Source organism: Callorhinchus milii, unplaced genomic scaffold (genome assembly GCF_018977255.1).
Source record: "Callorhinchus milii isolate IMCB2004 unplaced genomic scaffold, IMCB_Cmil_1.0 Scaffold24, whole genome shotgun sequence".
NCBI lineage: Eukaryota > Metazoa > Chordata > Chondrichthyes > Chimaeriformes > Callorhinchidae > Callorhinchus > Callorhinchus milii.
Window position 1 is genome coordinate 3366618 of NW_024704765.1, and position 13205 is coordinate 3379822.

At 42.8% G+C, this 13205-nt stretch overlaps 2 protein-coding genes across 2 annotated transcripts; both read right to left on the bottom strand.

Moving 5' to 3' along the window:
- Positions 1-250: 250 nt before the first annotated feature.
- Positions 251-742, bottom strand: LOC121850715 (transmembrane protein 17-like). The gene has a single exon (XM_042343775.1). The coding sequence runs from the start codon at positions 740-742 to the stop codon at positions 251-253; it is 492 nt and encodes a 163-aa protein (XP_042199709.1).
- Positions 743-1516: 774 nt separating this feature from the next.
- Positions 1517-4262, bottom strand: LOC103181379 (guanylin-like; the record flags this gene model as incomplete). The annotated part of the gene is given in 3 exon segments (NM_001292346.1): positions 1517-1935; positions 2388-2568; positions 4128-4262. Coding segments are annotated over 3 exon segments (321 nt in total). The 3' UTR covers positions 1517-1867.
- Between the last annotated feature and the right edge of the window lie 8943 nt (positions 4263-13205).

The following is a 13205-nucleotide window of genomic DNA, read 5'->3' on the forward strand; positions in this document are numbered from 1 at the left end:
GTTGGTAGCTGAGGGAGGGGTTGGTAGCTGAGGGAGGGCCTATAAGGCATCAGAAGATCAGAGACAGTGAGACTCGATCCCTCACTGACAATTATTCATGTTGGGTTAGGGGCTGAGAGCTGGGGGTTGGCGACTGTGGTTGGGGGATGGTGTCTGGGGTTTAGGTTGGTTTTGAGGGGGGCGGGGGCGCGAGTGTTGGGCTTCAAGTTGGTCTAGGGGCTGGTGACTGGGGTTCACATTGGGTTGGGGGTTATGGCTGGGTGTCAGGCTGGGGGTCATACGGGGAGCTGGTGCTCGGGACCTCCTCCTCTTGTTGGTCGAATTGTCGGAGGTGAAAGCAAGACAGGAGCTGACACAGTATCTCTCTGAGGGTGAGGAACCCACCACTAGCTACCCCAGCAGCAAGCCCACTTACAGTCTTCAACCCCTTCTCAGTGGGTTTCTCAGACAGATGCAGGTACAGCACAACGGACACCAGCAGCCAAACCAGCCACCTCTGGCACCTTCTCCTGCAGGTCATGTCACCCAGATACATCCTAATCACCACCACAAGAGACATCACAACCAGGAGAGCGATTTCCACCGTCCAGAAATATCCCACCAGCTGCCAGAACGTTAGATGTAACATGACAATAGTGCAGACCCACCAGAAGGGGAAGTAGTAGAGTTTGAAATAGAGAATAATCTGAAACAATGTCATTTCCAGGCAGTGGGTTCTTCTGGGGCCCTCATGGCCCCGCATTGGGCCTTCCCGCAGGAAGGCCTTCTGGCTGAGCCCACCTTGACACCCCTCCAGCCTCGGACATCACTAATATTTTCAAGGGAGAATGGAGGAGTGGAGCTTATCTACTCTTCCACTGATCCACGGCAGTCGTATTTATATTGCAAATAGAAGAATCAAACTGTGACTAAGATCCTATCGACTAGTGCTCTGAGAACCTGGTGATGAAATGCCATGGAAAGTACAAATGCTCTATCATGATGAGTTATAAACTGGGACCAGTGTAGAGAGTGAAACTATTGTGACTCTGAACCATTCAATAAAGGATTGAACTCCATTTAAGAAGATCCTCTCACTCGTCTTCAAATTCCTTCAGCCTGGGACCACCCAACCTCTCCGACCTGCTCACTCCCCAACCCACAACCCGCTGCAGATACATCCTAATCACCTATACCAGAGACACCACAACCAGGAGAGCCATTACCACCATCTAGAAATATCCACTTGAATGGATCTGGCCTCTTGCACATCGCTCGTGCAGGAGCCCATTCCACCATCGGAGGCCACACTTTCAGCTGCTACACCCTGTAGCTCTGGAACTCTTTCTCTATCCATCCGCCTTACCCCCTTCCTTCCCCATCTTCCTTCCTCTTCGACTGAGTCTACAGTCACCTCCCCCTCCCCCGACTCGGCATCCTGCTCCACCACCGTCAAGCACTCTGCACAAGTGGTCTCTATATAAATGCAAGTTGCTATTGTTGAACTCACTTTATATTCAACAAGAATGGTAAAACTGGTTTTGAATCCATTTTTATTGATTTCAAATCATTGACAAAGCAATACTTCATGAAATTCTGCAGGTAAGTCCTCATTATTACCCCGCGGGGAGGAGGGTGGGGAGGGAGAAATCAGCAAATAGCAAGCAAAGCCCCTATGGATTTGAATGTACAGAGCAATAAGCACCTGCTTGTTGCATTTTTCTTGGGTTCAAACTGTGTTTTGCCCTTTCATCATGAAATTCTGAAGTCACATAGAAAATCAACATTAAAACTAAAAATAGTCAGTACAGGATTTTTTCCTTTTTTGTAAGAATCAACTACTCAGGGATGTCGTTTAGCCTTTCTTTGCAAATTTTCCCTTCTCAGGTTAGGTACAACCTGTGCACACAGCAAAGGAACAGATGTCACAAGGGTATGGATTGCTTGCTATATCATCTGGAAAGAAAGAAAGATCGAACGTCAGTCAAAATCAATCCAGTTTAAGAGCCACATTCTCCCTTTGCAGGTGGACATCAAAGATCACCCAACACTATTCAACAATGACAATAAACAACTACATTTGTATAGCGCCTTTACATCGGGAGGTCGCCAAAGGCACTTGAAATTCAAATTATTTGAAAAGAGAAGGGAGTTTACAATTGGCTGTAAAATCATATCATATCTTGCTGCGCACAAAATGGCCATGTTCATCTGCAAATATAGTCACTACACTCGATAGCAAGACATTTGGGTATGATATAGACGCTGCATCAAATGTAAGGTTATCTATGAATGAATCTATTCATTATCATTTAAATCAATAAAGCAAAACATTTCTGTTTCCTTATTCCTTATGGAATCCCATCGCTACCGTGTTTTAAAAACAAAAACCCTCAAAGGATACTTACACAATGTAGAAAACACCTGGGGAGCATCATTCTTCTGGCAGATTGGCTTGAAGTTGGCTGGTAAGGTAGGTTCCTTACAAAGATTTAGGATTCCTTCCATTTTATGCCCAAATTCTTTTTCTTCACCAATCACGTCCTTCAATTTCATTGCATCGTCAACTGTGAATTCTAAATCTCCAAACTCAGAAACAGAGTGAAAAAGAAACCGTGACCTTTTAGCGAGTCTTAAAGGGGTAAGTCACATCACAGGAGTGTACAGCACAGAAGCAGGCCATTTGACCCTTCAAATCTGGACTGGATATCATAACTTTTCAATAGCTCCTTCACTTTATTTTCACCAGTTACCATCACAGGAGTGATCTTTTGCGATTCAGTTGTCCAACGGAATTGCAAGAGGAAGTGAGTGGAAGCATATCAAGAACTCACCGCAACCCCATTGGGCAATGAGACATTTTGTGTTTGCGCTGGAGTCTACAAACAATTCTTACCAGAAGAGAAAGAGCCGCAGAGGATATTATGGTTTCAAATAATGGCAGCCTTACCCTTTGTTGTAGGGTTGAGAGTTCATGTATTGAAAACAGTGAAATTCGATTTACGTTTGCACCGCAATCATTATTCCATCTCTGTCATAGAATCATAGAAACCCACAGCACAGAAGAAGACTATTTCAGCCCTTTGGGCATGTACCAGCTCTTTGAAGAAACTTTCCAACTCGTCCCACTCCCCTGCTCTTACACTATAGCCTTGCAATTTGTTTCTGTTCAAATAACTATCTAATTCCCTTTTGAAAGTTATTATTGAATCTGCCTCCACCCTTTCAGGCAGTGCATTCCAGACCGTAATAACTCACTCCGTAAAAAAAAAATTCTTCTCATTTTCCCTCTTTTTTCTTGAATCTCCCAATCAAATCTATATCTATAGCTTTGCACTTCATTCCACTCTCTCACCTCAGTCGTATCTGATTTTGCTTTAACTTTAAAGTCATCTCCACTGAGAATTGAAGTGAAAAACATCATTCACTGGTTACTGTCAACCCCTTTCATCATTTTTGAACACTTCAATTAGATTTCATCCCATTCGGCTGCTGCATTTCACCTACAAAATAACAGTCAATTCACTTTACAGTATATCCTTTGAGACATCTTGACAATGTGATAAGGCACTATATCAAATGCAAGGAATATTATAATTATTGCTTCCTTATTTATTTTGCACCTTTTTGGTATAAACCCTTGATTTACTTTAGGCCTGTTAATAGATTTCTGCAACTGTGAACTAGTTTTTTCGTGCCTAAATCCTGCTGATAATCCTAATTTCATTTATATTTACAACAGCTATTTTTATGGCCAGCATGCGTCGCCCCACATCTGGCTACTTGAACTGCATCGGCCAAACTTCCGCCCCCATTGCCGCCTTATAAACTTCTGCATCTTTCTTCCCAGTTCTCGGTGCTTCCTAATTTAAAGTCGAAGTTCCGTAAAGCTAAAAAGGAAGAATCATTTTATTATACCTGTAAATCAATCGTAAAATGTTTTTAAAAATAATAATAATAACAATCCTTCCATTTGATATAGCGCCTTATGACATCGAGCTCTATAAATGAAATCTTGTTGTTGTTATTGAGACTGCTCAAAGCGCTTCACAGAATATACTGTAAAGTTTAGTGACTGTATTTTGTGGGCAAAACACGGCAGCTAATTGCACACAGCAGTGTCCCACAAATAGTTGTGCAGTCCTTACCTTAATCAAAATACTTTCCAAGAGACCTGACAAGCAAAGAATGATCAGAGTAATGGCAAAAAGGGTTTTCATGGTAGCTGAAGTCAGGAGTGTTGCTTAGATTTGTCTTGAAAAGATTCGATTCAAGAACTCTATGCAGTCTGTCAGCTTTGACTTTCTTTTATAGGTCAGTTCACAGTGACTGCATATCACTAACCTCATAACAGAGCAGAAGCAAAGCTCTCATTGGATAACTAGAGTGTAATATTTGGAACCCCTTTGATAGCCCTGGGCTTTAATTGTATTAATAGGTAACAGAGCTCAAATCAGTGACAAGAACTAGCTTCCAGCAATTTCCTTCCATGATTGGGATTCCAGTGCTCTCAAGCATTCATAGTGATCAAACCCCAGCTTTGACTAGCCAAGTAACATCGCCCTCTGCACAGGCAGGTCACACTCCTCATTCTGGTATCTAATTGGTGATATTCCTGAAGCAAACAAATTGCCAATCTCAAAGTCCCGCAAGGAAAATAACCAACTGTATCCTGTGCGCTCACCCAAGGCTTTGTTACCTCCCATTGCCTATGGCTTCTCAAATGCACTGCTTACCATTGGGAGCTCGCTTACAGCATTACACTCTGCAATATATGAAGCTGTGGAAGTTCTTTGAGACATCCTTCCGGTATGAAAGCTGCTTTATAAATGTCAATTGTTGTTGTTATTCAAGCCTGCGCTGGTGTTTTTCTCCATGAGCCACACAATTCAAAACCATCCCACTCTGCTGCTTGTTTTCCTTCTCTTCAAGTATGTACCCTTTCACTTTTAAAAGAAACAACAGACTCTGTTTCAACAATGCTTTGTGTTTAAAGGTGAAGGGTGGATCTAATCATAGAATGGTAGAATCATAGACGATAGCAGAGAAGGAGGCCATTCGGTGAATCGTGCCTGTGTCAGCTCTTTGGAAGAGCTACCCAATCAGTCCCACTTCCCCACTCTTTCCCCATATCCCTGCAAAATTTTCCTTTTCCAGTATCTATCTAATCCCCTTTTGAAAGTTGTTATGGAATTTGTTTCCACCAGCTTTACAGGCAGTGAATTCTAGACTGTACCAACTCTCTGTGTAAAAAAAAATCTCATCTCTCCTTTTGTTCTTTTGCCAATTATCTTCAATCTATGTGCGCTGGTCACTGACCCACTTGCTAGTGGAAACAGTTTCTCCCCACCTACTCTATCCGAACTCCTCATGACTTGTGAACACCTCTATTAAATCTCCCCTTAACCTTCTCTGCTCTAAGGAGAAGAATCCCAGCTTCTCTAGTCTCTCCACGTAACTAAAGTCCCTGGTACCATTCCGGTAAATCTCCTCTGCACCCTCTCCTTGATATCCTTTCTAAAGTTGGTCCCCAGAATGGGACACAATACACCAGCTGAGGTCTAACCAGTGATTTATAAAGTTTTAGCAGAACTTCCTCGCTTTTGTACTCTATGCCTCTATTCATAAAGCCAGGGATACTATATGCATTATTAATAGCTCTATCAACCTGTCCTGCCACCTTCAAAGACGTGTGTACGTGAACCCCCAGATCTCTCTGCTCCTGTAACTCCTTTAAACCTGTACCGTTTATTGTATGTTCTACTCCTCATTCTTCCTCCCAAAATGCATCACCTTACACTTCTCTGCATTAAACATCATCTGCCATGTGTCTGCCCATTTCACCAGACTGCCTATGCCCTCCTGCAGTCTGTTACCATCCTCCTCACTGTTTACCATTGTCCCAAGTTTTGTGTCATCTGCGAACTTTAAACTTTTGTTCTTTATATCCAGATCCAAGTCATTCACATATATCAAAAAGAGCAGTAGACCCAATACTGACCCCTGGGGGACACCACCGTATACTTTCCACCATTCTGAAAAACAACCATTACTCTATCAAAACTCCTCATGATTTTCAACACTTCTATTAAATATCCCCTTAACCTTCTCTATTTTAAGGAGAACAATTCTAGCTTCTCCAGTTTTTCTATATAACTTCACCAATACTCTCTGCTTTCTGTCTCCCAGCATATGTAGTATCCATGTCCCTTTAATCCCATGGGCTTCAATTTTGCTAACTAGTCTATTATGTGGCAGTTTATCAAACGCCTTCTGAAAATCCATATACATCAACTGCACTTCCTTCATCAATCCTCTACGTTATATCATCAAAGAACTCAATGAAGTTTGTCAGACACGATTTGTCTTTAACAAATCATTCAGTATCTCAGCCATCCCCTCTGCTTCTGCAAGAAGTTTTTCTTTTTGGTCCATAATCAGCTCTACCCTTGTAGACCATCCTTTTATTCTGTATGTGTTTATAGAAGACTTTAGTGTTCCCTTTTATGTTACTTGCTAATCTTTTCTTATACACTCTCTTTGCCCCTTTTATTACCTTTTTCAGTTCTCCTCTGCACTTTCTGTGTTCTGTTTGGTTCTCTAATGTATTTTGAACCTAACATTTATCATAAACCTCGTTTTTCTGTTTATTTTAATCCCAATTTCCTTAGTCATCCAGGGAGCTCTACTTTTCCCCTCATGGGAATGTGTTTGGTCTGTACTCGAACTATCTCCTCTTTGAAGGCCTCCCATTGCTCGTTTACTGTTTTACCCATCAATCTTGGTTTCCAGTCTACCTGGGCCTGATACCCTTTCAACTGAAATTAGCCTCTTCCAGTTGAGTATCTTCACCTTTGATTGTTCCTTCTCCCTTTCCATAAGAACTCTAAACCTAATGATGTTGTGATAATTGTTATCCAGTTGCTCTCCCACTGAAACCTGTTCCACTTGCCCCACTTGCTTCCTTCCTCGTTGATCGAGAAAGTTCTCCTGTACACATTTTAGGAATTCTTGCAGTCTATGGTTGGATAATTGAAGTCCCCCATTGTCACTACCTTATTGCTTTTACATCTTTCTGAAATTTGCTTGCAGATTGCTGTTCAATCTCCATCCCACTCTATAATACACACCCAGCACCATAACAGTTCCTTTTCTGCTCCTTTTCTCCAACCAAATAGATTCCATCTTTGATCCCTCTAGCACATCATCCCTTTCCATGTCTGTAACAATATCTTTGATCAATACTGCCATCCCTCCTCTTTTTCTTTCCATATCCCTCCTGAATAGACCCTATCTGAAGTACTGCATTCAGTTTTGGGCACCAGACCCCAGGAAAGATATATTGGCCCTGGAGGGGGTGCAGTGCAGGTTCACCAGAATGTTTCCAGGCATAAAAGGGGTAACTTACGAGGAAATGCTGCGGAAATACTTGGATTGTATTCCCTTGAGTTTAGGAGGTTGAGGATGATTTGATTGAGGCATTTAAGATGATAAAGATGGTTTTTTTCGCCCACAAATATAGGGTCAATTCACTTTACAGTGTATTCTGTGAAGCTCTTTGAGACATCAAGAAGACATGAAAAGTGCTTTATAAAATGCAAGGATTATTATTATTATTATTATTAAATGGATTTGATCGGGTAGATACAGAGAAGCTACTTCCTCTGGTGGGGGAATCCAAAACAAGGGGCATAGTCCGAAAATTAGAACCAGCCATTTAAGAGTAAAATTAGGAAGTATTTTTTCACTCAAAGGGTGGTAGAAATTTGGAATTCTCTCCCCCAATAGACCATGGATGCTGGATCCATCCTCACCTTCAAGAGTGAGGTTGATAGATTTTTGGTAGGACAGGGTATTAAGGAGTAAGGGGGAAAAGTGGGAAATTGGAATCGACAGGATTAGAGGCACAGATCAGCCACGATCTCATTGAATGGTAGAAGAAGCTCGAAGGGCTGAACGGCCTATGTTCCTATGAATACATCGTAGCCAGGAATGTCAAACTCTCATTCCCGCTCTTGTTTGAGCCAATTCTTTGTTGTTGCACCTTTATCGTAATCCCATGTTGCAATTTGTGTTTGCAGTTCGGCAATCTTATTGTCACGCTACATGCATTTACGCACATACACTCCAAACCTGACTTTGTCTGCTTTGCATTTCTCCCCTGTCTGATCCCTCCTCTTTCTGATCTACTCTTTATTCCAAACATATCACTTTCCCAGTCCTCTCTGTGTTTCTTGTTTCTCCTCCCTGATGCTATATCCTGGTTCCCTCCCCGCCTGCCAAATTAGTTCAAACCCTCCCCTAAAAATTTTTTGAAAAATGTTTTTTTTAAATAATAAAGGGATTCAATACGGTAGCCACAGAGAAACTATTTTGGGGGGAAGCCAGATAAAGGGGCATCATCTTAAAATTAGAGATAGGCCATTTAGAGTGTGATGATTTTTGGAAAGTTTGGGGTCAGAATTCTACTTGGTTCCAGATTTATAATAATAATAATAATAATCCTTGCATTTGATATAGTGCTTTTCACATCGGGAGGACGTCCCAAAGCGCTTCACAGAACACACTGTAAAGTGAATTGACTGCATTTGTGGGCGAACGCGGCAGCCAATTGCGCACAGCAATGTCCCACAAACAGTCATAGTTTGAAAAAGACCAATTTTTATTATTGTTTTTGGTTTTGGAGGGATTATTATTAGTGTGGAGTAAGGAAACTTGCCCAGGGTTTCGCCCTCTGCCTGGAATTGAACTCAGGTCTCTCGCTTGCAAAGCGATTGCTCTAACCACTGAGCTACAGGACTCCACAAATTATTATTCGAGTTCCTTAGCATTTCCGAGCATCTTGAATTTGACAAATCGTTGAATTCAGTGTTAATTTTGAAGCTGGTTTCCTGTAGGATGCTGAACTCATTTAATCACAGCTTGATGATGGAAGGATGGTTAATCTGGAAGAAGGAGATCAGAAGACCAAAGGACTTTCTTCATCTTGTTCCCTTTGGTTCTCTCTCAAGCTAGGCTCCATCATATTTTGTGTAGAGAGAGATTGGTAGTCCGGCATCACCTGTGTCCACAGCCAGTTAAGTTGTACTCCAAGCTGCTCTAGGTTGCCTGGTTTAAAGCAGATGTGATATGGGAACAGCTTACTTCAGACACACAGTGTTCCAGTAAAAGCACCCAACTGAGGCGCCCACAGGCCATATGGTCTGCTCCAGGTTTCTGGCTGGGTAATGTTACAGTGGATCATCAAAGCTCCTGCTAAGTGACCAATCGCCCTCAACAACAACACAGCAAAGACGCTTTTTTCACATCGGGCAGAGGGCAGTTGTGGCAGAATTAATAAAAACTTGCATTTTTTATATAGCATCTTATCGCACTGTCGAGACATATCAAAGCGCTTCAAAGCATATACTCTAAAGTGTTATGATGAACCTTTATAAAACACTGGTTAGGCCTCAGCTCGAGACTGTGTTCAGTTCTGGGCCCCACACTTTAGGAAGGATGTCAAGGCATTGGAGGGGATGCAAAGGAGATTGACCAGGATGGTACCAGGAAGGAGGGTCTTCAGTTATCAGGAGAGGTAGAGAAGCTCGGATTATTCTCCTTGGAGCAGAGAAGGTTAAGAGGAGATTTAATGGAAGTTTTCAAAATGATAAGGGGAATCGATAGAGTGAACAAGGAGAAATTATTTCCAATGGCGGGTGGGTCGGTAACCCGAGGACACCGATTTAAAATAGTGGTTAAAAGAAACAGAGGGGAGGGGAGAGAAATGTTTTCACACAGCGAGTTGTTGTGATCTGGAATGCATTGCCTGAAAGGCTGGGGGAAGCCGATTTGATAACAGCTTTTAAGAGAGAAGTAGATAATTATTTGGGGAGGACAATCTTGCAGGGCTATGAGGAGAGCGCGGGGGAAGCTTTTTTCAAAGAGCTGGCACAGACATAAAGGACCGAATGGCCTCCTTCTATGCTGTATAATTCTATGATTCTAGAGTGACTGTGTATTTTGTGGGAAAATTGATTCAACTAATGGCTCTTTGAAGAAAGGGTGTGTTCCACTGATAGGCTAGTGGGTGTCGGCATCGCTTGGTGGTATATGATCATGCAGGGCCCAGGTTTGAACCCATGCCTTCTCTGAGTTATCTGATGTCAACGGTGAGGGCTACACTTAGCCTCAAAGCCCCTGGATTAGGAGAAAGGTGAAAATATCAGCTGTGGGGGGGGGGGTTCATAATCACCAGTGACTATCCTCCTTGGGGGGGAGGTAAGCAGTGTCTCCTTCGAGCAGAACTGGCCCAAAGGTGACACCCCTGGCAACGGAATATCAGAATGGAGCCCTCTGTGACGGTCGCTAGTCCAGTTCCTGAGCCAGGAAGGTCCGTAGTATTCCAGAGCACTCACTGCTGATGACACCACAGCCCAGACTGGCTCATCGGTAGGACTTGGAAGGGCCGACCCAGTCACCAGATCAGTCAGCTCCTGTTAACTCTGCAAGCCAAAGTCCTAACCGGTAGGGTGGTCGTAGCTGGACAAGGGCAGGAAAACTGGCCAGACAGCGCCATCAACCCACAGTTAGAACGAGAGAAACAATCAGCCGTGTTCTGCAACCATTAGTCGGTTGACACACAGTAATCATGAGTTAGCTAATCATGAGCCATGTTCCGTCTATTCAAAACTTGTGTTAATTAACACATCACACCCTCAATTCCTCAGTCTAGAATTTTTCAGGGCCCATTTGGCCTATCGTTCCTGTGCTGACTCTCACATTGAATAGTGCCAAGGGATCCACTCAGCTCCAAGGAGACCCCACTTATCAGAAGTGGGATCTCCTTGGAGAGACGAGCGAGGCTGGGATTATTCTCCTTAGAGCAGAGATGGTTAAAAGGAGAGTTAATAAAGATGTTCAAAATTTGATAGAATAAATGAGGAAAAACTGCTTGCACTGGCGGGTGGGTCGGTAACCAGAGGTCATAGATTTAAGATATTTGGAGATGAGGAGAATTTTTTTTACACAGTGAGTTGTTACAGTCTGGAATGCACAGTCTGATAGGGTGTTGGAAGCAGATTTGATAACAGCCTTCAAAGGGGAGTTGGATATATCCTCGGAAAAGAAAAAATGTGCTAGGCTATGGGGAAAGAGCAGGGGAGTGGGAGTGGGATAGAGCCAGCACAATGCGATCGTTGTCAAAAGAGACGAGAAGAAATTTTTTCACACAGCGAGTTGTTCAGATTGGAAAGGGTGTTGGAAGCAGATTTGATAATACTATCAAGAGAGAAGTGGATAGCTATTTGGGGAGGACAAAATTGCTATGGGAGAGTGTGGGGAGTGGGATTGATTGGGTAGCTCTTTCAAAGAGCTGGCACGGGCACGATGGGTCAAATGGTCTGTTTTGGTGCTGTATAATTCTATGATTCTATGATCACCAAAAGACTATGGTTATTTTTAAGTGAAAAAGACACCAGGCACTTTTGGGAATAAAGTGAAACTTTATTTTGTGATTCATAGTTTGTTTGATTTGCATTCAGAGCATTCCTAGTATTTTTTCTTCACATTACAGCAGATCTTATTTCAGCCTTAAGACTAAATGAAAGGCTTTTCAGTTTGAGATTAAGCCCAAAAGTTAATCATTTTTTTCGCAGATTTAATGATGAATTATCGACACACGAAACAAAGCTTTCTGATTGTTTTCAATTGAAGTTGATAGATTGATGATAGATGATTCAGATGAAGACAGACATTGATCTCTGTTCCTGGACTTCATGGGGTCTCACAGCCAGTACAAACTGAATAGCTGCAGATTTCGCAAGCGTAAGGAAACGAAGCTATTTGATCTAGAAAGAGAGATTGGGAAAAATAGTTCAGAACAAAAACTCCAGCTTCGAATGGTATTGATTTGGATTCTAATCAAAGAATTGACGGAAGCCATAATTATAATCATTACATTTGGTATATAGCACTTTTCACATCGGGAGCACATCTCAAAGCGCTCCATAGGATTTATTGCAATTTTGTCGGCAAACTTCAATGAACCACCTAGAGTTTAATTAAATTCTTCACTCAGTCTTGCATTTCTAACAGTAAGAATCATTCTGGCAGTTGATATAAAGCTTATAATATGTAGAAACTTTCAAAGTGCTTCATGGAAACTGTATGCAAATGTGGCAGCCAGTTTGTGCATAATAAGGACTTATGAGAAGTCATCAAGTTGATTCGGAAGGTTATTGACACCAGGAGAAACTCCCTTCTCTTTTCCAACAGTGTCACAGGATCTTTAACATCCATCCAAACAGGTAGATGGAACCTTGGTGTAATATTTTATCTAATGGATGGCGGTTCCACGAATACAGCAATCTCCCCAGTACTGCCCTGTGGTGTCAGCCTTGACTGTGAGCTCAAAGTCTAACCATTTCTAAGAAGCTAATGGAAGCGGAGTTGGAATTACGAAGGGCTGTGAAAAATCACATTTAATTCAGAAAACTTCAAAAGAATTCAAAAGTTCCCAAAATCAAATTTAAAAATGTGCAGGGATATGGGAAAGAGCGAGGGAGTGGGACTGATTGGGTAGCTCTTCCAAAGAGGCAGCACAGGCATGATGGGCTGAATGGCCTCCTTTTGTGCTGTATTATTCTATGATTCTATGAATCTAATCCCTCACTAAAATGCGTCATGTGTCAGACCTGCTCAGTTGGTAGCATTCTCTCCTTGGTGTCAGAGTTGTGGGGCTATGTCAGGACTTTGAACTCATGCAGACTAGGCTGATACTTGAACGTAGTGCTGCATTGTTGGAGGTACTGACCTTTAGATGAGATAATCAACCAAGACTCTGTCTGTGGATGTTAAACAACAATAACAACAACAACAAAATTACATTTGTAAAGCACTGTTCACGTCAGAAGGACATCCCAAGGTGCTGAACAGTTAGGGATCAGGACCCGAGCATGGAGGTCAGGGTTGGGATGAGGGAGGGCAGACGGGGTAGGAGGGCAGCTGAAGGCATGGTCAAAAAGGAGAGTCTTGAATCGTGCCTTGATGGAGGCAAGAGAGGGAGTGAGGCGAAGGGATTGTAGGATGGAGTTACAGAGGGTGGGGGCAGAGAGGCTGAAAGCCCAGCCTCCGATGGTAGGCCAGGTCGGGGGGGGGGGGGGAGACCTGGAGCAGGGCGGAACCTGCTGAGCGGAGGGAGCGGGCAGATTCTATCCTCTGAGGGATGGGGAGCCAGTGGAGCCGGG

Bases quoted from the DNA above. Each gene is read 5' to 3' on its own strand.
- LOC121850715 (XM_042343775.1), bottom strand. From the start codon at position 742: ATGCGGGGCCATGAGGGCCCCAGAAGAACCCACTGCCTGGAAATGACA.